This window comes from Corvus kubaryi, unplaced genomic scaffold (assembly GCF_017639235.1).
Source record: "Corvus kubaryi isolate FWS band 111438036 unplaced genomic scaffold, C.kubaryi_AGA036_p1.0 37270, whole genome shotgun sequence".
Classification (NCBI taxonomy): Eukaryota; Metazoa; Chordata; class Aves; order Passeriformes; family Corvidae; genus Corvus; species Corvus kubaryi.
The window spans coordinates 4,396,376-4,411,924 of NW_024581083.1; the positions used below are offsets into that span (position 1 = coordinate 4,396,376).

The following is a 15,549-nucleotide window of genomic DNA, read 5'->3' on the forward strand; positions in this document are numbered from 1 at the left end:
AAAGCTGTATGTCTGCAATTGCTTGTCTCTCCCTACGTAAGAGGACAAGCCTTGCTTTCAAGGATATTTTCCAAGAAAATTTGAGGGCTGAATGCACTGGAAGGACTTTTCCTCTCTCTTTTTTTCTATTTGAGGGAGAAAGAGGAGTTGAAAAGTAAAATTTTCAAGCTATACATATGCTTGTTTGAAAGCTATCCCTACAACTATTTTAATAAGTGAAATATTATTTTATACAGCCTGAGGTTCTTCTCTAACAGTCTCTTAGATTTGTGTGTTTATTTAACCAGTTAAATCTCTAGCTTAAATAGTCATATTTTTACTCTCAATCTCTGGTTAAGCTGCCATTTTATCTGGGAGACAATGCATTTTATTTTGTTCCTACCTTATATTAAAGTCAATGTTGTGTACAAAACCTTAACAATTGTTCATCTGATGCAATTAATTGCCTTACTGGATACACATGGTATGGAGTGAACTCTTTTTTCTGAATGTCAAATTAGATTTGGGAAATGTTCCTGCTATATTTGTCCCTGGAAAACACTGTACAGAAAATCACATCTATTAAAAATGCACTCATTACCAAATTCAAGGAAGCTAAGTTTTTGAATGAATAGCACCTAATCAAGCAATGTGTCATAAAATGCAGTAACTAAAGAAAACCAAAGTAAAACATTCACTTTCATTATTGAACATTTTTAGCTTTATTATTATAATAGAATTACAGTCTGACATAAAATAAAGAGCTTTTGCTAAACTCTGTAAAGCAATACATGCTTCTGCCATAAACAACCTCTATTAGATTTAGGTTTTATTGCCACATCACTGCACTGAGGTGCAATAAACATTCAATGTCATCTTTTTAAAATTATCTCAGGAGTAAACAGAAACTGTCCTCTATAAGAGTGTATCATTATTTTCAAGGAAGACTTACTATTATTACATGGTTTAGCAAAGCATTGTAAAAAAGCTACATAGAGAATACTTTGTCTTTGATAAACTGTGCAGTCAAGTTTATACAGTATAATACTATTGGCATAGACTAACTAAGAGGTGATATAATGCAATCATTGCATAGCAAAAAGCAGACTAGTTAAGTAATATTCACATCTAATGTGCAAAATGCAGACCAAAAGGTAGCTATGAAAAGGTAGCTAGAAAGATAAAATGTCCTAAATGAACACACTAGTTTAATGCCAAAAATAACAAGATAAACAAGTACACAGAAGTTAAAGAGCCATAGTTTATTTTTTTCTATACATATATCTACACATGATACCAGAGATGAAACATCCCCTTTTAAATAAGTTCCAATCAGATAACTTACCAAGTTTAGACGGGACTAAATTTTAGACAATGAAGCATTATTAAAAAAAAAATCTCTAAATAAAACATTAAATATTTTCTTTTGTAGATAGAGAATATCAACTTTTTGATTTATTAAGAATTTAGAAATCTCTGCCTATTAAACTTGACTCTCAGTAGCTGTTTTTCTGGATGCCCATGTAGCATTGTTTCAAAATCCATTCAATACCATATATTACATTTTTTTAATTGATGCTTGCAAATATCCACCATTCTTCCAATGTCTTTGAAAAAACTTTATCTGAAAGTTTACTTCTAAGAATCAGCAGTAATGATACTGACTATAATTTTTTTAAAGGGAACACAATACCTGCAAAATGGACATCTTGTATTTAAAGCCCTTACATATTGTTCCTACAAATATATTGCTACAGTAAAAATGAAATGTAGTAAGTTTACTCAATAAAATCTATTTTCCTGTACATTCTTTTATGTATGACTTCTTTGTATTTAATGCTACATATATTACATCACTTATTGTAACAGTTATGTTTCAGGAAATATAGCAGTAATATACAGATGAATTTCTGTCTTAACAAATATTTCACCATTTTTACCTACCAAATATAATCCCATACTTCAGTGTTTATGCATGACCTGAGCAGACCAGTCATTAATCTAATAGTATACAATGGATGACATTGTCAAATTGCAAGCTGCTGTACACTTAACCACTTTACAAATGGAATAAATTCCAAGCACTTTCTGCTTATTTGTTTTTGTAAGCTTTCCAGTACCACTTATTTATTTCTTCTCCTTTAATCCAGGCTCTAAATATGTTTTATAGAACATTTAACAACATATTAAGAGCTAAGAGGTGAATCCTACACAATGTTTTAAGAACACAACTTTAAAAAAGTAAAAAAATGTACAATCTCATGCTGCTTATTTACAGATATTATTTAAATACTATATTTTATCTTTCTGCTATTCATAAATCTCAGTCCAAAGCTTCTTTTAATGTATCATTTTATAAAAGAATACATTCAACATATCTAGAGCTTGCAAAAATTTTGTTGTGTGTTTTTTTTTGTTTTAACCCCCTAAAACATAGTGATGAGTAAAAGCTATCTTTAAAGCATCCAGGAATTGTTTGGATTACACAGGTGATAGCAGAAATTTGGGATCTGCACTTGGTTGTGCAACAGGTTTTTAATCTAGTCTAGTGACAACTTAATGCTTGGAACAAGCCTGCAGTAAGAGAGCAGATTTAAAGCATTTGTTACCATTAGATCTTATGTGCTATACAGTGACAAACTGTACCTAGAGTGAGTAGATTACCTTTCTCATTAAAGACTATTTAATATTATAAGTCAGGTAGTTTGGAACATAGAAGAGAAAAGGGATTATGAAAATAACATAACTTATGGGAATCAGCAAATGGAAAATTTTACATCCTTGAAAAGATTATAAACAGTGGCTGAATAAATGATACCATCTAGAGTGTGCATCAGGAATGTCATAAAGAGTATTTCCCCCCTCCCTACAATCCTCTGAATAAAAATATCTTTTTCATGTACATATACAATATCTTTTGGGGACATTCAGTACTAAGCTTGCTACAAATAGTTTCTTTTTTTTTTTCTGCCCTCCCATTACTTTATAACTCTTTTCCATTTCTAAAATCACTTTTCCAAACTATATAGTTTATAATGTTCTCTCCCTCACATACAGGTTTTTTAAATATACAGATATATTTTACCTTTAGCTAACTAAAGAAACCTTTATTTTCTTTAAGACAGAGGCAATGAAGTAAATGGGAATTACCATATGTGAAAAAGGAAAGCAATTCCCAGAGCAAAAGACAAAACAGAAATATACGAATAAATGAGGTTATTGATGTGGAGTTTGAACTTTTAGCTGGGGCTCCCGGTTTAGATAGGTAGCCCAATAGACTAAGTTAAAGATTCCAAAAAGCAATGGGAAGGCTATTCTTGATAGCCGATCAATTTTACTGACACTGTTAAAAGTTTTCTTCGGTTCTGCAGGTTTTGTTTCTGGCTTAACTTCTTTGGGCTCAATCGTTGCACTTTTAGCAATGGTTGCCAGCCCAGGGTCCCTTGCAATATTAGGGGTGTAGCTCGTAGCTGCAGCTGTGTATGTGTTGTTTTTCTTGATGAGAGGATCCTTCACTTTCTTTGGCTGAAGAAAGAAGAAAATATTTTATTCTTAATATCTTCTGAACAGATGAAATTATGAAAAAGCACTGTAACATTTTGCAATTAATTGAATTCATACCACAAAGTGTAATAAGCTGTAAGAGAGAAGTTAGTTCTGGATATTTAACTCATGCAAAATATTTAGGTGACAACAAAGACAAAATCATCCATTTGTATTACTTGTATTAGGTAAACCAAATTAGATGATAGATAAAATATAATGAGACCTGATAGCTAGGCTCACTGGCAAAATCACCTTTAAAGATAATCTGCAGTGAAAAACCACTCATATTTCAATATTCCCTTATTCAACTGTTTTCCTTGATCAGGATGAAAACTTGTAAGATGCCAAATTCTTAATGTAGCTTTCCAACATTACGACAAATATTATGATATGAAGACTTTTAACATAATTCATACAGAAAAATACACACTAAATTATCATGTAACCATGCACTAAAGGAGTGGTTTATGCAATAAGACGCAAAGCTGCCAGTATTCTACTCACTAATGGTTTACACCAAGGGCAAGTGCATTATGGATTAGGAACTTAATGTTCTTGTTTGAGTGTTACAGTCAGATCATCATGGCTGAGATGGCATTCTATATACAAAGACTTTAATATCTGTATGACTTTTTCATCCATCTACTTATATTGTTAAAGCAGGAATATATTGAATATCTTTTGAGGGAGGAGGACTTATTGATCTTATTTAAACTTATTTTATCCCTAGGTTCTTATATTTTCTAGTATTCTATATTTGTGATCTAGTTGTAGGAAAAAATTTAAATTTTGACATCTGGGCATACCAGTTAGAATTCAACTGTCCCAGTTTCTGGCAGACCAAACCCCTTCTTCAGCCACTGCCCAAGGATAAACACAGAAGAGAGAGGTAGTGGGTCATTAAGAAGGTGTAAGTATTTGTCCAATCATGAGAAAAAAACCCAACAACAAAACATATAGCAAAAACCAATTCTAACAGTTTAGAAAAATCTTCAGGCAGTATTTGCCACAAAACGAAAGGCAAATGTTATCCCTTTAGTCCTCTTGGGATGGAGGGAAAGATATGGTTGAAGAGAAAATATCAGTGGAATTTGATCTATTATGTCATTTCACAAGACAGCAAACACAATTCTCTGCTTTCAAGAAGCAGCTGTCCCAGGGAGGCAATATTTTTTATGTGGTCACAGTACTTTTAATGACAGAGCAACTATAGGTTAATGGCTACTTTGACCCCCTAATAGTGGAGTTTTGATAAAAAATTCTCGTTCAAGACGTGAACATTTCACGGAGTGGACAGCTCCTGTGGGACACCTGGGAACAGGAAACGAAGCTGCAAAAGCATGAGGGCAAGTGGGAAGATGCTTGTGGAGGAACAGCTTGGAGCCCCATGCTGGAAGGAAATGTATGCTCAAATGTTAAAATTATGCTACTTAGTAAGGCAAGGGATTCACCTAATGACTCTGATGTAGATGTTCTTTAATTCATGGCAATAAAATTCTTAGCTTTGGGCCAGACAAAGCTTCAAATCTTTTTAGAATATTTCTACTGAAAAGGAGGAACAAAGAGGTTGAAAAAACAGATTTTTTTTTCCCTGCCCCCCCTCCCCTCCCAGGTGGGGAAGCTGCTAACATGGTTGCTGAGTGTGAAAGCCAGTCCTGTTTGTTTCTTATTCAGATACTCTGGAGAGCAGCAATAAATCCAGCAGACAAAGAGCAGCTTCACTGACATCTCAGAGGAAACCCTTTCTATGGATTTAAATGTCACTAGTAATCTGATGCACAGAAAACATTGGCACCAGCCTGGGCCTTAATATTTCATGTCAAACTCAACTTCATGAAAAAGCAGTATGACAGCTAATTAGAGCTCTAAATTCGTTTAAGCTATGATGCTCTGATCATTGTGAGCTTGCCTTGCTTGCTTTTCCTCACTGCAGAAAACTCACATCACCAGGTACAAGCAAATGACACGTAAAGCCCCTTACCTGCTGAGGAACACAAAGCCATAAATCTTCCAGTGTTTTAAGCAGAGTTTATTGGTGTGGGTGTTTTTTAGAATGTAATTTTCTTTGTAACAAATGAAACAGCTCATTATAGTAACTACATTACAAGGGAGGATAAATTAGCAAGGCAGTATTTAATATTTAAGGATACAGTTCTATCAGTACAGCTCATTTTTATAACAAATGCAATGAAAACAGGAAAAAAATAATCAAAAAAATTATTTTCAGTGAAAGCATCATCAATAACTGAAAGCTCAACATTCAGCAGCAGTTGTGCAACTCATTACTGTAAGTTTGTTTTGTTACTTCACTCGTTTGTTCTACAATACTTTTGTATTAGTTGTCATTGTATAAATGCCCTAATTTAATTTGGGGTTTTTTTCCCTGACTTATGCAACTAAAATACATAAATAATATATAGGCCTATAATCCTGAATTAAAAACATATCTTTGCATACCAGTGAGTTACATCTGCTCCTCCACATATCTGTTCTGTTGAATCTCTAGTCTGTGAATGCTCATGATAACCAGTTTGGCAAGTTAAAATAACCCAACCAAATGAGCTTGCTCACAGAAGAAGCTGACATGGTAACTCATAGGAAATGGGAAACTTCTTCATCCTCTAAATGTCCTCAACAATTTCTTGGTGCACTTGTGATTTACAGACCAGGTCTCATCCCAGAAAAAGGAATCAGTGCAAGTTTTCTCTAGTGCATTCAGGGAGGTACGGATCAGGATTGCACACTCCCAGCACAGGCCTCAATGTCTCCTTCTAAACAAACACATATTTCCTATAGTTAAGAAAGGAAGGAAGAACTCCTGTGATGATTTTTTTGGTCATGATGATAGAGCAGCCCTTCTGAACTTCATGTTGGGGAGCACTATACCTTGGGAACTGTCAAATATTGCAGCCACAAGATTTTTTTCCTACATATATACTAAGACATCCACACTTTCTCTTGTTCAAACACAAAAAATTAATTGCCTTCCCTAAAAATTATACACATTCATCTTTTTTTCTGCTCAGTTGGAGAAATCAAAATCTCAGTAGAATATTTCATTATTAATAGCATTAAGTATCATCCAGTATGTCAGAAGTAGTATTTAGGTACTCAATGTCTAAGTAATCATGGTGTAGAAATGCTATGTGTGGACACAGAAGGAAACTCTTTTGGAGTAATAACTGCTCTACATAATAAGAATTTTTAGTGTGCTAAACCCTCTCCCACAGAGTGACCAGGCATGGCTGAGTATGATGTTTTGGGATGGGTATGAGGGTGTTACCTTTTCTGGAACGACGCTTTTGCCATCCCACGCATACCCTCTCTTGGTGAAATAATTGACTGTGGCAAACTCGATAAGTGCTGAGAAGACGAAGGCGTAGCATACAGCTATGAACCAATCCATAGCCGTGGCATAGGCCACCTTGGGCAGCGAGTTCCTCGCACTGATGCTCAGCGTAGTCATTGTCAGCACAGTTGTCACTCCTGCAAAGCAAAGAGTTTGTGTCTTCAGGGCAGGGGCTGGTTTTTGTGCTTCATTTCCCAGCTGCTGCTATAGGTGGGAAAGCCTTTTCTTACACCCCTGGTTCTTACAAACTTCACCACCTGAGTTCAGTTTCTAATTGAGGATTTTAGATTTCACGTTCTGTGGAAGTTGCAGGATTTTCAAAACATTTTTCCTGCTTTTATTATTCGATGTTGTTATAGTAGAATATTATTTTTGAAGCTGGAATAGAAATATGATTTGTGAACTACTTGTATTTGAAGGATTTGTGAAACACTTCCTGCTATTTGAAGGATCATTGTCGCTGTTCTTTATTCATGCCCTGCAAATTGTACTACAGATGTAACAATTTAAGATCTTTAGTTTTTTCTTGCAGCATTTCTGGGATACTTAGAAAACTAAAAAACTTGTTTCAGCTTATTTGGGATATTATACTTCAAAGGTATACTCAAGGGCACCAAGATTTATGTGTTATTTCATTTTTTTAAATTGTTGTTTTTACAGATTTCTGTCCCTTTGTTCACTGACTCCCTGAAAATAGCAAAGACTTTATGTAAGAACAAAGACAATGTAATTTGCATTTCTGATATCAGAGCTTCTCACTGCTGAACCTTTCCTCTTACCTGGCCCCAGAGAGCAAGCAGGACTGTACTGAATTCACTCTGCTTGCAGCTGCTTAGAAAAATTAATCTCCAGGTGCACACAAGGCATTTACATCAAATCACGTCCACAAGTTACCTTGACAACTGCACTGTCAGGTCTTGAATGTGTCTGGTGAGTTCATCTTCACTGCACTGAGTGTTAGTGGAAATGAGCAGTGGTCTAAAATAGGCCAATCAATGAACAACATATTTACATTGTAGTGTGAAGAGCTTGAATTATTAGTGCCTAATGAAGAAGCAATTTCTCTTTCCTGAGACACAACCAAATGGGTTTTTTTATTACTAATGAGCTTATGGTTCTCTTACATAGTAGCAAAAAAAAAAAAAATTATAACTTTTATTATCTGTGGTACTAAGTGGGGTAAAAGATGAAAGTTGTGCTTCTGTGTGTATATGCATTCATGTAAGATGTTCTGAAACTGTTCTTTTTGAAATGAAAAAGCTATCTTGATACATAATGATGGAGTAAACACAAGAGTATTTGCTAAATAACTGCCTTCTAAAAGAAAAACTGAGAAATTTGTGGGTTCTTGAGCCTGTGAAGATAGCAGTTTGAAAATTGTGCAGTATTATATATTATTCATTGAGACTAGAAAATTCTGTTCTCCATTTAGTGACAGTGAAGTACAGCATTTCAAACTGATGATCAGACATTTCTTTTTAAATGGTATGTGCAAAAAGAGGTAAAATAGTTACAATTTCAATAGCTTTGACTATAAAGGGCCATAAAAGTCCCTAGTAGAGTAGTTCTCAGCAAAGCTGATGTTAAAAATTCTGAATTAATTTTAGTAGCTAATCTAAACAATATTATGTAAATCAAATTTAATTATACCATAGTCTAAACCACTGTTCTGTAAATACACATCTGTATATCAATGGAAAGCCATTGCTTGGTTCATGAGGTCTAAGGTTATGCAAGTTGTGATTGATTTCTAGAATAAACTGGAAAATTAAAGCAGAGCTGTGAAGGATGCAAGAAAAGATCCATAAAAATAGCTCTTGTTCAACAAGAGTTTCAGAGGCTGCATTTCTCAGCACTGGCTCTCTGGCTTTGCCATTTCCAGAATAAATGGGTTCATTCTCTTTGGCAAAGCCAGAGGGCCTAAAGCATCCCGCCCTTGCAGTGCTCTGAGGCAGTGAAACGAGTGTCAAAGCTAGTTTGGCTGGGGGTGCTTCTACCTCCTGCCAAAGGTGTTCAGCAGTCCCATCTGGATATCATCAAAGACTAGGTCACATAGCAGAAATATCAGGCTGTAGTTTTCCTTAATGAAAATTTGGTGGTTTTTCTTTTTTTAAGTATGTACTTGACTTGGATTAATATCTTCAAAGAATATGAAAGTTGTTTGTTTCTAATTTTAAGATAAGCATTTGCAAGCAGTGGTTAAACTCTAGGGATCAGCTGTATAAACTTGAGAGTCCTTTAGATTGCCTTCTCACTGCATTCCTTGAGTGCATGTATTCACTGATGCACAATAAATTGTTGCTGATCTCAACAGTAGCCTGTAAAAGTGATTAAGGAAAAAAAATTTAAAGTAAGAATTTCCAGAGGGCCTAAAGATGTCAAATGATGGGTACCCTTTGATTAAAGCCTTTTTGATAATCTCATGATTAACATTATTGCCATTGTCAGAGATGTTTTATTCATATTCTGATTACTTTGGAAAATACAAATGGTAATAGATGGCTTGAGGTATTTTCAGGTCTCTTTTTACAAAGAGTTTATCAGTTTAAGATCAGTTTAAAAGCTTTGGACCTATGTCTTCACAATGAAATTTGTCAGCTCTTGTGTACTGTACCATGTCTAGGCTTACACCGTTCTCCAATACTGCTTTTACCATAACATTTCTGAAACCAAATTGCCTCATTATTGCCAGGAGGCTTATAGGTCTTGCTTACCAAATACAGTTCTTGCTGGAACAGATTCTCTGTTAAGCCAGAAGGACACCTGTGACAGTATCACTGTCATGATGCATGGCAGATAAGTCTGGATGACAAAGTAACCAATCTTCCTCTTCAAATGAAAATGTGTAGTCATAACAACATATTCCCCTAAAACCAAGAAAAAAGAACATTAAAGCTTTTATAAATATACAAATCAGAGGTCTTTATAGGAAGTATTTTTTTTTATTATATTAACTCCTATTATAAATAGAAGTCCTCAAATCAAAGTGGGTCAGCTTTAAAGAAAACACTTAATAAACCTGGTGCGTTTTTTAAATTTTTCCCTAATAATACAAAATTAGACATTTCTGGGAAATGCTAAGTAAATGTACATATTTTCATCTCTGCTGAATAGTGAATGAAAGCCTGCATTAACTGATGGCTGTTCAAAGCTCTTGTGGAAGAAGATGGACAGCCACCACAGCATACCCATGTAAACATCATCTAAAAACTAAATCAAGACAGGTTCCCGGAAGTGTTTTTGTTGGGCCAAGCTTAAGATGTAATTGCTGATGTGATGTTATCTGCATTACCACTGTCAGTGCTTTATGTACTCTGAAGTGTCCCTGTTCAGCTAATTTAGTACCTTAGTAAATTATTATTCTCTCCTGAAGTAAATGATTACTGCAAGAATAACACACAATATTTTCATTAGCACTAATGCTTTTGGATCTAAAAAATCATATGAGCTGGGTACTACAAATGCTATGAAAAGGAATTGTTATATATATAAATACATTTTATTTATACTTTTAATAATTAAATATAAATATATTTAATATTCTACTATACCAATGTCGTTCCATAAACTTTTCTTGCCAGCAGAGCAAATAATGCTCATTTTCAGATCATTATTTATATAATTTAAAATGGATTTTGAAAAACAGTATATTCTCCAAAGATTGAAAAAAACTTTTTTTTTTTTTTTTAGTAGACTGGTTCTTCTTATGCAATAAACACCTTAGGAATGAAACAAGAAGACACATAACTGAATGGAAACTTCTGTCTATATCAGAGATGATGTGAAATTACTGTAGTTCTATTTTAAAATGCAGGCAGCTGGAAGGAGAAAACTGCTCTTGTACAAGAAAAGCTTAAACTTGTTTGAAAAACTATGTCTAGACATTGATTACTTATGCATTGAGCATGTCAAATGCCCATTTCTGTTATGCAGAGTCCAGAAGAACATTAATTTGAACAATCTTGCTCAACATCTAACCCCGAGGAAAGCTTATTTATAAGATGTGACAATACTCCTGGTATGTTTCAATATAAAAGACAGTAGCAAAGAGGGAAAGGAGAATAAATTTTAAATTGAGAGGAAAAGCAAAGGATATACAAGGAAATCTTTTTATTTCAAAAATAGGAGTGGCTATAGTATAGTGGGAATTATTACTTGAACTTTGCTCATCTTTTTTTAATTTTCACTGAAACAACCTCCTTCTCCTCTGTACGAGAGATTATGATTTTACGAAGGGTGCCAGTCTTGGCTAGGAGAGCCAATAATTTAATTTTATCTACTTAAAATATGATGTGGGAAGCTCTTCTAATGCAATCAGATATAGAATGTGCACAACGGTATGTCAGAATTAATTTAGTGATTGTAGATGGCAAGCTAAGAATACAGAGTGAACACACCACTGTACTCTGAAGCTTTATTTAGCTGCTTAAATTATCAAAGTATTTTTAACCTCTGGAAAAATGAGAACAAGATCCAAAGCATAAAGGCAATTAAAAAGACAGGGATTACTCTGGTCTGTTAAGCACTGCAGCAGGTCTCAGCTGGAAATTATCTAAAGGTAACGCTGGGAAGAGTGAATTAGGCAAAGCAGAGGCCTGGAATAATGCTCTGCACTTCAGTTACAAGGCAAAACCATGCTCTTAAGTTTCCACAGTACCAATGGACTGCACTTATTGGACAGTCTCTTATTAAAAGGTAGTAGATGTTTGATAAGATTGATTGAAATTACTCTAGGACATGAAAGCACTCCAGTTACTTACTGAATCTTTAGCTTCCCATATTTTATGGCTTTCTTTAATTGAATAGCGTTGCCACGTTTGTGACAGCTGCTGATCTGACTCTTGTAACTTCCCAATTCCTCTGTAATTCTATCTTGAAAGCATTGCAATACAGCCATAAAATTCCCTACAATCTAAAATTTCAAATAGCTCTTGAGCAAAATATTGCCTATATTCACAGTGTCTGATTGCTAGTGCTGATTTCACAAGTTGTAGCTAATGCATATGATATTGTCTTATCGCTTATCTTTTCTTATCCAAGGAAGTTAGAAAGGTATTTCTTCTTAGCTTAATCTTAATTCCTGAAGTCTACAAATAACTGTGTTGTGCAGATAAATCTGGTTTTCATTTTATTTATTCCAAGAAGTTTAAATTAGTTCATATGTAATACATGATAGGAAGCATTTAGAAGTTGTCAAACAAGTTCTGCATCTATATTAACTTAATTTTTGAATGACTGTCCATGTTGGAACATTTCCAGAGGTCTGGAAGAGTCTGTATCTGTGTTCAGTGCTTCTGTCGCTGCAGTTTTTAATCAGCCCTTAATTCTACAGTATACTGCAATAATTGAGTCAAATGTGCAGGTGCTATAAACTAACCTGTGCCCTTAGAAGAAAGTAGTTGATAATTCAGTAAAGTTACATTAAAGCTATTTCTCAGTGGTTTGTAAACTATTTGTAAAAAGCCAGATTTATCAGCACCTAAAGTTAATGTGCATCACATCAAAAGTAAGGTTTGAGGTGGGGACTGAGTTAGAGCTGTAACAATACTTTTCCTATTACTGTAAGTAGAGACATAGGCTTTCCTTGCCATTAATTTAAAACAACGTATTTATCATTTCGTATTTATGCCATGTAACTCAGTAAAAAAAACTCTTAAGAACAACATTATCTCTGTAGATTTACAAAAGATAAGAAAAAAATAGACTGTTTTGAGTTTGAATCCTGATGATTCTCAGTGCAAAGCAATGTTTTCAAGGTGGCAAAGTAATTCTATATAAATAGAAACTTGCACAAGCCCTTTAAGTGTTTGTTAAGTGCTCACAAAAAGGATCATTTTAAACTCTTTCTGAGTCAATATGAATCCATAACTGGAGAGTGACACAAATTTTACATGCAAATAAAAAATGGATGACTCTGCTTAAACAAAACAGCAGCAGCAATAATTATCATTTCACTTAATACTATTTTTAAGCCTGTAGTACCTGCATATTCCATTGCTAGAATAGATGAATAAACTATACAATAAAAAAAGTTTTCTTGTTTCAAGCTTCTCTTGTCATTAAAAAAACAGTGTTTGTAATTATCTTGCTCTATATCCATAAATAAGAATTGCAGGTGGCCTACTAGCCAAGGAAGAAATTAAAGAAGAAAAAAGCACTCTATAGATTGTGTTGGTTTTACAGGGCCTGGTTTTGGTAGCAGGGCAGCCACAGAGGTGGCTTCTGTGAGAAGCTGCTGGAAGATTCAACTACGTCCAGCAGAGCCAATCCCTGATGGCTCTGAAGATGAACGCGCTGCTGGCCAAAGCTGGGTGAATTAGAGATGACAGTAAAACCTCTGTGATAACACATTTAAGAAGAAAATCAAAACAAAGTACACCCAGTTTTTCTTCTAGTCAGAGAAAAGGAGGAGGTGAGAACATGTGAGGGAAACAACATGGACACACCAAGGTCAGTGAAGAAGGAGGGGCAGGAGGGGCTCCAGGCTCCAGAGCCAAGATGCCTCTGCAGGCCGTAGTGATGACCATGGTGAAGCAGCTGTGCCCCTGCAGCCCATGGGGATCCACGGGGGATGCAGAGATCCACCCACAGCCCGTGGGGGAGGTGCCCGTGCCAGAGTGGGTGGGTGGCCTGGAGGAGGCTGTGATCCAGTGGAAGACCCAGTGGAGAGAGAGGGCCCTGCTTCCAGGCTGGAGCAGCCTGTCCTTGGAGGACTGCACCCTGTGGAGGAGTGACCCACAGCACAGCAGTTTTGGGGGACTGTGTGCCCGTGGGAGGGACTCATGTTGCAGCAGGTGCAGTAGGACTGCTGCTTGTGAGAGTGGACCCACGTTGGAGAGGTTCATGGAGAACTGTCTCCCATGGGAAGGGACCCCGCGGTCTCACTGGGGAAGGACTCCTCTCCCAGAGCAGTGGAAAAAAAATCTCGGATAAATGAACTGACCAAAAACCACCATGCAGTGTCAGTGGGAAGGAGGGAGGGGTTGGGGAAAAAAAAAAAGGTGTTTTAAGGGCTTATTTTACTTCTCATTATCCTCCTCTGATTCTGTTGGTAATGAATTCACTTTGCAAATTAAGTTGAGTCTGTTTTGCCCTTGAAGTGTTTTCTCCCGGTCCTTATCTCAATTCATGAACCCTATGTTAATTTTTTTCCTCTCCTCTGCCCAGCGAGCGACTCTTGTAGGTGCCTGGCGTTGGGCCAGTGTCAAACCACAACAAGATCCATGAAATCATTTAATAGTTTTGAGAATGTTTAGAATAACCTGGCTCCACCCGAATCCTTGGGCAAACAAGTATCTAGAATTCCACACAACTCTTGAGTATCATCTTAGAGTTGCCCAAGATGTTGTATATTGCTCTGGTGATGCACTGAATTAGCTGCAAAAGAGCTTTATTTTCTGGCGTAATAAAGGTGTGTTGAGAACTCTTAAGTGAAGATTGACTTCAATTCCTTTTGTCTTTTTGTAAGATGAGTCACTATCCATGACTCTGAAAGCGGGGAGGAATTTCATAATTTTCATTAGATATGTCGCATCTTAAACCAGAGATGATCAGAGGACAAAGATGTGCTGGAAGATTCTGTTGAGACTACCTGCCCACCTACTTCAAGAGGGAGAAAAGGAATTATTAACTACTTCTGATCCTCACCTTTAGTATGGGGAAAGCAAAGTATTTTTCTTTCCAAAGCAAGTAATGAAAAATTTTCCTTGAAGACTTTGAATTTGCTAGCAATAAATATGTTTCTTCCACAACTGTATATTCTTATCAGCTACTAATTAAAGAGGATTGTAAATTTGTAAATACTAAAAAGATTCTCTAATGGGATTGGTTTTAGTTTTGGTAACTATTGCATTTAGTTCTTTGTATGGTTTATCAGCATCTAGACAACAATATCTTCATCTCAGCATATTTTATATATTCACTATACTGTATTTAACTTTATAGATAGGAATGGTAAAGAGTTTCTTCAGGTAGAAAAAGGAGGCAGAATTCAAACCCTTGAAATAGCATGGGCAAAAAAAAATTGGTTTTTAATGGAAATGCATAAAGAAATCTTACACTTATGTTTCAGTTCTGTTTGAAAATTTCTTATCTGCCCTTCTTAACAATTTATAGCATGCTCCTCACATTGCTCTCTAATTACCCTGAACCATGTCTGGCACTTCTATTTGGTTTAGTTATGTTCTCAAACTCATGAGTCTTTTCTGATTATCCTACTGCCCTTAGAGCACATGCAGCAAGCAGGGAGCAAAGGCAGCCCCACAGGCTGGCGAGGTCACTCTGAGAGAACCAGGAGCTGAGCTCCCTCTGTTCCCCTCAAATCCTATTGACTTTTCAGCAAAGGGCAGTTGTGGTGAATTACTGGCTGCAGAAAAGCCAATGGCAACATTTCCATCTGTGGGAAGGTCAAGAGTTCTCCCCTTTTCTTTTTACCTGCCTGTTGCACACCTCTGTGCTCAGCAATGAGAGCAGTTGTGTTGATGCTGTTCTTACGCAAAGTTCCTATTATTGCCATCCCACTTACTTTTACAATTATATCAACTGAACAGAAGCTTCCAAGCAGTAACCTAGAAACTTGTCTATGAGAACTTTTCTAGGCTTAATAGAGCTTATGAATATATTTTAGCAAGCTAAATAAAAAATTCAGACATAAATTACAGCTCACCTTAAACTGA

The 15,549-nt window shown here is 35.7% G+C and overlaps 1 protein-coding gene across 3 annotated transcripts in view; it reads right to left on the reverse strand.

Moving 5' to 3' along the window:
• Positions 1 to 677: 677 nt before the first annotated feature.
• GABRA1 (gamma-aminobutyric acid type A receptor subunit alpha1) overlaps positions 678 to 15,549 on the reverse strand; it is a 43,020-nt gene continuing 28,148 nt past the window's right edge. For all 3 annotated transcript variants that reach the window (XM_042025428.1, XM_042025429.1, XM_042025430.1), the window contains exons 8-10: positions 9,589 to 9,741; positions 6,809 to 7,011; positions 678 to 3,504 (exon numbers count right to left, since the gene is read on the reverse strand). In XM_042025428.1, coding sequence (XP_041881362.1) covers positions 3,196 to 3,504; positions 6,809 to 7,011; positions 9,589 to 9,741 — 665 coding nt within the window. In that variant the 3' untranslated portion in view covers positions 678 to 3,195. The remainder of the gene's footprint in view (positions 3,505 to 6,808; positions 7,012 to 9,588; positions 9,742 to 15,549) is intronic.